This window comes from Aegilops tauschii, chromosome 3, assembly GCF_002575655.3.
Source record: "Aegilops tauschii subsp. strangulata cultivar AL8/78 chromosome 3, Aet v6.0, whole genome shotgun sequence".
Classification (NCBI taxonomy): Eukaryota; Viridiplantae; Streptophyta; class Magnoliopsida; order Poales; family Poaceae; genus Aegilops; species Aegilops tauschii.
This window is the reverse complement of record NC_053037.3, coordinates 375996138-376006209: the sequence shown is the minus strand read 5'-3', so window position 1 is coordinate 376006209 and position 10072 is coordinate 375996138. Positions and strand designations below refer to the sequence as shown.

The following is a 10072-nucleotide window of genomic DNA, read 5'->3' as shown; positions in this document are numbered from 1 at the left end:
GCCATGAATGTTGGAAAGCCTGTACACTCACTCACACTTGCCTAGGGGGTTTCTTGAACTTTATATACACATGCCCACTTCAATTTCACTTCTCATCTCCATGACTTGTCAAGTCAAGTGTGTTGTTCCTACTATATGATTTGTGTACAAAGTTTCTACGGAACATCTTTACACTTGCAATGATTTTGCATCTTCTGTATCCTATGACAGCCAGCGTCGATCTCGCTAATTTCATCCAATGAGACTAATATTTGACAGAACCTAACCACCATTCTCCTTGTGCAGCTTGTTACTGGATGCTGATGACATGCTGTTGAGGTGGCGTCGGCGGCAGGCTCTGTGAGTCCTCAGTTCCTACAGGTTCTGTAACTGGCGTCGCGCCATGCACATCCTGCATTAGCATAAAAACCTTACATTCTGATTGAAACTTAGGTTTTATATGCGTGACTGGACATGGGTAAGACAGACCTGGTGTTGACTGTACTGATGGAGCAATGTGACAACTGATATCAAGATAATGTAGATGGGTATGACAACTCCGGCTGTTCTGAACATCAGCAGCTGTCTCATCAACGTAATCCGTATCAGAATTGCCCATGAATCACATTCAGGGCAAGAAAATAGAAAGATCTAATCAGGTTACATGATTCAGTCTCTTACAGTGATCAGTGCCATCGAGTACACCTCGGGGCCGCCGAGGACAAGCGAGATTGCGTCACGGAGCACCAGCAGAGCCATCAACTGAAGTTGCATGTTTTGGAACACATATGCGTTAGTTGGCTGCAGCATGAGCATGGAAGGTTTACATTCTATAGCACTTACGGCGATGGCAATCACACGGCAGTAGGTGACGCCTTTTGGATTGCAAAATTGAGAGTCAAAGCTTGATGTGCCAGCAGCATGATCACCGATTTGGGAAACATTTTCTCCAGCGTTGAGATTCGCTGGTGTTTCTCCGGCTCTCCTGCAGTGAGAAGAGAGGGCCTAGGATGTTAGATAGGCCCTTCTCAGACGAAAAAAATTACCAAGGATCTTAAGCACCAAGTGACACCTGAAGCTAATTTGGTTTCTTCCGATCCGAAACAACTTCAAAGGGGCACTGTAGTTTGGTGTAAATTGCTGTGCCATAGGTAGCAGAGACAACAAATTAGTCAACAAACTATCTTTTGGCACTGAAGACTGATGATGGCTTTACCAGGAAGTAAAGGGCAAACTGAACTCAGCTGCTTCTTTCTGGTTTCCGTTGAGCATTACTCACCTGTAAGCATATCTCACATATGGTGTCTCCCTTCTCGTTACACCACCTCTGGATGCATATGTGGTGAGCGTACTGCAGGCAGCAACGAACTAGTTCAAATAAAACCTCCATTGGCAGGAATAAATGGGCATCTGCTGGGAAAAATAAAAGGGCAGTCGAGTCTACATAAAAAACACGATTCAACCGACACAAGGATAACACCTCGAAAAATCCGATTCGGTTCTGATAATACAGAAGAAATAATTCACTGATAGTGATATGGAAAATAGAATAGAAATTTGTGTTTCCGGTGGCATTTTGATATGGACGTATCTAATACGAAAGCGAGCCCTGTTCCATTGTTTGAAGATGGTTGATGAATAATAAGTGGGTTCTCAACTTGAGGTTATTTTTGGTGTTCAGAGTTCGAACAATTAAGCAAATTTTCATAGCATATGGAATCATCAAGCTGGGAGAGGAGCAGAAAACCTTGCCTTGAGGCTACCCTTGCAGGAGCAAGGGGTCTCCATGTAGGCCTGATCACCTTCTTCCTGGCAGATTCTGCATTCCACCACGACACCAGTCTTGGTCCTCCCGTCCTCAAAAATAGAAGGATCATGATGATCACAAGCATCCTTCGCGGAAGGGGCGTCGAAGATGGCACCCTGAAGCGTCGCCTCCGTGATCATCCGCCCCGTGATGAGCACGAAGTGGTCCGCCATCCTCGGATCAATGGCCTTGCTGATTGAAACACAGCTGTGGATAACATAAGCATGCATCCATGATTTTCAAGGACGCTATATCGAAAAGGAGGTTGTCCGGAACAAAGACCACGCACGCAATCCATTTTTAAGTCGCACCACATGACAAGAATCAGGCCACGAACATCACACGAGATGGCAGGAAAGGCAGCTCTTTTTCAAGCGTCTTTCCATTCCACCAGACATCCCCTTTGCTTACAGAAAGGAGCTAACTAAAAGAGCCATGCGCCCATGCACGGAGGCAGGCACGGAGATACACGAAAAGGGCTATGAACTGCATGTTACCTGGGGAGGGGGTGCAAATGAGAGGAAGGCCGCCCCAAGCAAGCCGGTGCAGCTGGAAAAGGCAAGGCCCGATCCTTTCTCAAGCCGTGAGAATGAGATTATGAGGCATGGCAACCCCAAGAAGTAAAGAGCTTGGCTTGAGTGAAGAAAGGAAGAATGAAGGGAGGATATGATATGCAAGCCACACCAGGGGAGCGGCAGGGTGGGAAGAAGGAAGAGGAGAGTAGGAGAGGCAGGCCAACAACGGCAAGAAGGGAAGAAGGGCTTGGGAGGAGCAGGGGGACGCTTGCAGGGCGGGACTTGGAGATCCCAAACATCCCAGTAGAGAAGCAAGAGATCGATGGGTTAGGTGGCCCGCTGCTACTGGCCTCCGTTGCGTTTATTTGGCTGCGAGAATCGCCTGATGGCCGCCTCGCGATTCGCGCCGCGGATCTTCGCAGGGTGTCCCGTCCGGCCGGTAACTGCTATCGTTGGGCAGTCCTACAAGATAGGGCTACTTGTCTGCTCCCGTCAGTCCGGGATGGATAGATAGGCCCTCTTTTGCCTTATCTGTGAAATGAAATGCTCTTTTTTATCTCGTCCACCGCTGTATATATGGTGTGCTGTTGATTAGTTACCTGATTATAGTAGTAGGATAGACAGACTGGAGACGAATTTGTTTCCATAGATAGAGAAAGGAGGTAGCTAACCCAACTCAGAGATGCTCTGGAAAAGTACCTGGGAGTTGGCATGATTGTTGGGAAACCGATCCTGCCTTTTTTGCTGCCAAAGCCACCAAATTTCATGGGGTACAAAATCGATCCCGTTCATCGGCGAGCATGTTTGCAAGATTCACGGCCCTCCCTGGTAACTTGTGCACTTACCTGACCTGCTGCAATCATTCAGGGAACGAACGGCCGAGCCGCTGTGAAGCGTCCCTTTCCCTGCCATTCGACCACGGCAACGAGTGATTACTTCGTTGATCTGACAACTGGACGTGGTTGGGGGTGGATTAGGACTCCGTTTCTGTCTCTGTGCTCATCAAACGCCTATCCGGTTCTCCCTGAATCGTGATCCTCCGTCTCCGAACACCTTGGCACCGCGACGTGGACAGCACAGAGCAGAACGCCGGTTGATTTGATTCATGGGGCTCTTTCTTCACTGCTTTTTTCAAAAACAATTGGGATGTCCGATTCGGCTCTACATGATTTTGCTTGCACCATAGAGAAAAAAATAAGGACACCACTAACCAGCGAACGTCATTTTTAGGCAATCCCAGCGAATGCCCTTAGGATTGTCAGATCCCAATTGAACGCATGACAGTTACTATGCGCATCGTGACGATTTTTCTGCCAGTTTTCTACATGGTAATTGTTGCTCTAGAGCATAACAAATCCCTTAGAACATCATGGCAATTTTATTTGTTTACACATGGCAGTTCCAGGCTCGCTGGGAAATCTTAAAAAAATCTTACATCGGTTTTTTAACATTTCTGAAAAACTAAAGATTTTTTCCAAGAGGTCCGGTGAATTAAAGATTTTATATGAATTGTAGTGCAATGAATTTCTTAGGAAAAATTGGTATGTATATAATTCAATTGTACCAATCAAATAACCAACATAGGAAAACTCCTTAAGGATTCTAATTCTTCAAAAATTGTATGAATATCCTTTTAATAAAAAAATGCCCTTAGTTGATACTTAGCTGCTAATACTAATATGTCATGACATGATCCTTTTCTTGAATCATCTTATGCTCGAATTTTCTTGTGGTGGTCACCTAAATGTTTCACCCAAGCAAAAGCATGCAAGCAAAGCATTTCCTGCCCCATGTGGAGGACCAAAGCATTTCTTGCTTTTCCCCCCTGTACCGGTGATTAGGCCCATGGGGCAGCAAAAGAAGCTATAGGCAGGCCATGCGCAAGTGAGACGATCTGCAGCGTTTGCAATGGGCCTCTTGGGGTGCAGCCCAGAGATCCCTCTCGGTGCATCGGACGGTCACGATTTCCGCTCAACTGAGCACAAAGTCCACTAATCCACCAAAACCCTAGCGTCTCACGCCCGCCCCCACTATAAACTCCTCCTCCCTCTCCGCCCGCTTTCCTTCTCATCTCTAGCCTGCGCCGCCGCCTCCACCGCACCCCCCAAAACCCTAGCGCTCGCTTCGCCCCGCCCCACCACCATGGCCGGCGCGCAGGAGTCCCTCGTGTACGCCGGTGTGATGCGCGGCCACAACGACGTGGTCACGGCCATCGCGACGCCCATCGACAACTCGCCCTTCATCGTCTCCTCCTCCCGCGACAAGTCGCTGCTCGTCTGGGACCTCACCAACCCCATCCAGGCCACCCAGGACTCCAGCTCCGAGTACGGCGTCCCCTTCCGCCGCCTCACCGGACACGGCCACTTTGTCCAGGACGTCGTCCTCAGCTCCGACGGCCAGTTCGCGCTCTCCGGATCCTGGGACGGCGAGCTCCGCCTCTGGGACCTCTCCACCGGGGTCACCACCCGCCGCTTCGTCGGCCACGAGAAGGACGTCCTCTCCGTCGCCTTCTCCATTGACAACCGACAGATCGTCTCCGCTTCCCGCGACCGCACCATCAAGCTGTGGAACACCCTCGGTGAGTGCAAGTACACCATCGGCGGTGACCTTGGAGGTGGCGAGGGCCACACCGGCTGGGTGTCCTGCGTCCGTTTCTCACCCAACAACTTCGCCCCGACAATCGTCTCGGGCTCATGGGACCGCTCTGTCAAGGTCTGGAACCTTACCAACTGCAAGCTCCGCTGCACTCTTGATGGTCATGGCGGCTATGTTAGTGCCGTTGCAGTCAGCCCAGACGGTTCGCTCTGCGCGTCTGGTGGCAAGGATGGCGTCACCTTGCTGTGGGATTTGACCGAGGGCAAGAGACTCTACTCGCTGGATGCGGGATCCATTATCAACTCACTTTGCTTCTCGCCCAACCGCTACTGGCTCTGCGCGGCGACACAGGATTCCATCAAGATCTGGGATCTTGAGTCAAAGCACATCGTGCAGGACCTTAGGCCCGAGGTCCCTGTCTCCACCAAGCAGGTTTATTACCTATTACCACCATCACTTATTTCTGTGTTTCTTTGATTGTTTACTATTGGTTAATATGTGAATGTGTTGTTTGTATGACCAGCTTACCCTTGTGGCTATGTAGATCTGTTACATTTTGTGATCTGTATTTATTGTCGTACTCTAATTTATGATTTACAACGTGTTAGTTTTATGTTGGAATGATAATTTTAGCATAGGTTTTGAACATTACCAGTTATTGGTTTTGGTTCAACGCATTATGTAATGCAGCTGAAAGCTTGCATAGTTATGCTATTTTGTTCTTTAAGCTAGAACTGGTTGACTTAAGTTGCCAAATTGATGAAGAGCTTTAATGCAAGCAGAAAAATAAATAGCAAGTTCACAACCAGTACTTTTTTTATTCATGGAATATACATGTATGTGCTTGTTCTGTTGGTTATTTTTCATACATTGATATGAAATGTTTTTGTTCATCTTCCCTGGTGCCTCCTGCCCATCTATGCTAAGGCTGCAATTGTATTGTCAAGCGAGGTATATAGGAAGGAAGCACAGGCATTTGTTCTAATGCATAGCTAAATAGACTGATTCTGTTTTTACAAACTCATTTTAAATTTTGAGAGTTGCTACATTAAGTTAAAATCTGTCGTCTGTTGAGTGGCTTCTTAATATGGTTTATACTGTTTGCCCAGATGCTCTACTGCACTTGCTTGAGCTGGAGCGCGGATGGCAGCACTCTCTACGCTGGTTACACCGATGGAACTATCCGCATCTACAAGATCTCAGGGTTCAGCTACTCTAGCTAGATTATGTATCTTGTTTTAGTGGCCTCTGTTCTGGTAAAACGGCTGTGGTATCTTCTTTTTTTGACTGTCTTGAGGCGTAATATCTGCCTTGGTACTTCTGCTTAATTTACTATCTGTGTCTTAGCCGCAGTCATGATCTCATGGATAATGCATCGTTTGTTGGTTTTGGCTGTTCAATATATTGTCTCGTGAATCATGGAATCAGTGTTGCTGCTTGTTATGTCGAGGGATTTTCTAAGAATGATGTCAAATGACCTGCAAGTTCCTGTGATCTAACGTGAGTCGCTGATGCTGTATGAACTCTGAATTGCCGCCTGATGTTAATTATGTGGTCGTTGTTGTGCATCCGCTTCTAGTGCTAGGTTCTAGTACCACTCAAAAGTTTTTGCTTAGCTGTGCGTCAAAAGGAGCGCATCCGATCCGCAACTGCGTAGAACGCCGCTCTGCTCCACTGAGGCCAACTCCGCACGACTGGTGCCGCAGGCACCAGAGCAAATAAATAAAAACTGAAATAGGCCGCGGCCATGGCGTCTAAGAATTCATGCCGGCGCACAAAAAACGCACATAGTTCATGTCTCGCAGTCCTAGCTCATGCCGGCTTACAAAATGTTGTTGCTCTTGGCCGTAGCTCAATCATTTAGCTCGAGCATTGCCTTTTTTGTTTCTTCTCGAACCAAACCTTTCTCTCACCTTGCTCAACTCCACCGCCATGGTCTCCACCTGCGCAATGAAAACATTGGTCGCATCAATCTCGAGCTTCTTCGTTTGGACGGCTTCCTCAGTCTCGAGCTTCCTCCTTTTGACGGTCTCCTCCATCTCAAGCTTCTTCATTTGGAAATTGATGTAGACCTTCATTTGCTTCTCCTTTTTTTTGCGCTTCCTCTCGTCTCATGCTTTCTTTTGGGTCATCATGCCTTGCAAGTTTGTTGCAAGGCGAATGATGCCGCATCACGCTCCTCGTCCACCTTGGAGTTGGTCTTCCCTCGGTCGCTTCTCTCCTTCATGCTCAACTACGCCCGCTGGCCCTCCATTCTTCTTTTGGGTGGCATATTGCTGTTTAAACTTGGGGCAATCTTTGATGGTCGTCCAACAATAGGGGAGAGTGAATGGTTACCTGCCTGGCACCCCGGAGGAGGACGTCGAGACATGGGAGTCGGAGTAGTTTTATGTAGCCGATGTCCTTCTTGAAGATCCCATAAGAGAAGGGCTTCCCACCTACTCCCCTGCACCGCCGAAAAAGAGATACAACTGGCGGCAGAGGAGTCATACCTAGGAGGACGCCGAAGTTGAGCGATTGGCTGCCCAAGTCACAGTCCTCGGCCATTACAAACTTACCATTATTGATGTGATGGCCATCGCTATAGACTGCGGACTTCAACCACTCCAACAACGTACCCACCCAATGTGGCGGTACAACGAATCCAACGATGCCATGCGGTCCATAAAAAAAGGATTCACAAACCAGGCGGCTATATAGCTACCGTGGAGGCAATCTAAAGGGGGAGGACGACTTCCTTAAGCAACATTTTGAGGGTTTCTCTTATTTTAGGCCCGTCGAGGCGGTGCGTTATATCTTCTTCCGAGGTCTTTGATAAACCCAAGCAGTGTTTCTTACACTCTTGAGTATTTAACCTGTCCGAGCAGTGGCACCGACCTGTGTAACAAATATGAATGTTGGAGGTCTCGGTGGGACCGACTGGAAACATCTTGGAGCAACCGATGTGCAATGGTAGGGAAAAACCTCACTTCGGTGGCACTGATTGCATCATCTCGGTAAGAGCGAAGTAAGTGCAATAGGCAATAGAAGGTTGGCAAGCCATCTCGGTGGCACCGGTTGCAAAACTCGGTAAGATCGAAATAATTGCAACAGGTAACCGAGAGTTGGCAAGGCCATCTTGGTGAGACTGAGATCCATATCGGTGGATTTGATTTGTTAGGGTTTGGCTGTGGTTGTGTCCAGATGAACTCGGTAGGTCCGGATAGGTATGTTTTGGTGGGACCGAGTTGGAATGTAGGGTTTTGGACAGATTTGGATACAAAAAGTGGCCGAGGATTTTGGAGCAATATCACTAAGCACTTGATTATCAAAACCTCATTCCCTTTTAATAGTATTGACTTTCCTATGGACTCAATGTGATCTTGGATCACTTAACCAAAAACATAGAGTCTTGAGCTTTTGCCAATCCATGTCCTTAGCATTTTGAAGGGGGTCCACATCCTCTTCTTTGCCATGCCACTGTTGAACTTGTCTGAAATATAATAGATAGAACTATTAGTCCAACAAAAGATATGTTGACATTAATCACCAAATACACCAAGGGAGCACTTGTGCTTTCATCGATCTTCCCACACATTTCTGATTACTAACCTATTTGCCGTATATCACACACATCTTGTTAAGTTGAACCATTTCTATTGTTTTGCCTCATCGCAAACAGTTCATCCGAGTGAACCGTGTGCCATCTATCGCACACACCTTGAAATGGCTGACCATTTCTGCTGTGTTGGCTAATGCAAACAATTCATCTCACTGAACTGTATGTTGTATATCGTACAAACCTTCATTTGGCTGACCGTTTCTGTTGTACTGGCTCATCACAAATAGTTCGTATGGATCAACTGTATTCCACGTATCACACACAACTATAATCTGAATCGCGCTTGATGTCTCCGCCATCGTACATGGTTCGTCTTATTGGTGACGGTTTTATTACGATACCGTTTGCGATTCATGCATCGCACACAGTTTCGTCGATTGGTCTCAGTTTGATGTGTCGCGTTTAGACCATCCTGCAGTAGTGATCCATTGTAAACTCACCCAAAACTTGAAAACTTCAGCACACAAAACTCAGCAGAACCTTCGTGAGATCCGTTAGTATAATGGTAAACCATAAACTTAGGTACTGTTATAAACCAATTCATAATTGTTCTTGCATAATTCCTACTCTATTCTAACTTCTCCATGACTTGTACCCCCTGGTATAATCAATAGCATAATCAAAATAAGGACACTATGCAATAAAAATAGAATCTGTCTAAAACAAAACAGTCTATAATGATCTAAACTAGAATCATACTTCCGTAACTCTACAAATTCTGAACAATTAATAGAACATAGTCAATTTGTATCTCAATATTGTGTAAGAATTTCAGACCAAGATCATGTTCTAGTAAAAAACTGTAAATTCAAATACTGCGCACAAAAGTTTCTATTTTTGCATAGAATCCATTCAACTATCATCCAAATGATCCCAAAGGCTTTTCTTGGCACAAACACTAATCAAAAGATAAAAACACAATCGATATAGTAGAAATAATCATGTTTGCACACAAAAACATAAATGATAACATTGGGTTGTCTCCGAACAAGCTCTTCCTTTATAGCAATTAAGACAGGCTTTGAGATTTCAATGATGCTCACTCAAAGACAAGAATTGAAGCACAAAGAGAGAATCATAAAACATGTGAAAAATACATTTAAGTCTAACATACTTCCTATGCATAGGCATTTTATAAGTAAACAAATTATCAAGACAAGAAAATATTTAGCATATGCAAGGAAAACATTGGCAATCTCAATATAACGCGAGGTAATTTAGTAACATGGAAATTTTCATAGCTATATTCCCCCTCTCAAAATAATTACATGTAGGATCATAATCAAATTCAACAATATAGTTATCATATAAAATACTCTCCATAATCCAGATGCATGCAAGTTTTACAATCTTCCAAGATAGTGGTATTAACAACAAGTAAAGTCATGACCTCTGCAAACCCACTTTTAATAGAATTGCGAATTTATCATCAATAATAGCTTCATTTTGAGGCTCAGAATTCTCAAGGTCATAAGAACTATCATGATAATCACCCCAATCATGATCATTAGCATAATTGATATTCATAAAATTTATACTAATAACATTGTAATCATGCTTTTCATTCAATAAATG

The 10072-nt window shown here is 45.5% G+C and overlaps 2 protein-coding genes across 5 annotated transcripts; one reads left to right on the top strand and one right to left on the bottom strand.

Moving 5' to 3' along the window:
* Window positions 1-42: 42 nt before the first annotated feature.
* LOC109783468 (uncharacterized) lies at window positions 43-2578 on the bottom strand. Of its 4 annotated transcripts, none has more exons than XM_020342073.4 (8): window positions 2284-2578; window positions 1732-1978; window positions 1259-1330; window positions 1052-1119; window positions 823-964; window positions 661-741; window positions 469-561; window positions 43-391 (listed from the first exon to the last, which is right to left on the bottom strand). In XM_020342073.4, the coding sequence occupies exons 2-8, from the start codon at window positions 1957-1959 to the stop codon at window positions 290-292; spliced, it is 786 nt and encodes a 261-aa protein (XP_020197662.1). In that variant the 5' UTR covers window positions 1960-1978; window positions 2284-2578; the 3' UTR covers window positions 43-289. The 4 variants fall into 4 exon arrangements, with proteins under 4 accessions (XP_020197662.1, XP_020197663.1, XP_020197664.1 ...); XM_020342074.4 differs by having other exon boundaries at window positions 1732-1993; window positions 2284-2537; XM_020342075.3 differs by lacking the exon at window positions 2284-2578 and adding an exon at window positions 2076-2283.
* Window positions 2579-4318: 1740 nt separating this feature from the next.
* LOC109783466 (small ribosomal subunit protein RACK1z) lies at window positions 4319-6315 on the top strand. The gene is made up of 2 exons (XM_020342070.4): window positions 4319-5328; window positions 6006-6315. Exons 1-2 carry the CDS (start codon window positions 4444-4446, stop codon window positions 6117-6119), a joined length of 999 nt encoding a protein of 332 aa, XP_020197659.1. The 5' UTR covers window positions 4319-4443; the 3' UTR covers window positions 6120-6315.
* Window positions 6316-10072: the final 3757 nt, after the last annotated feature.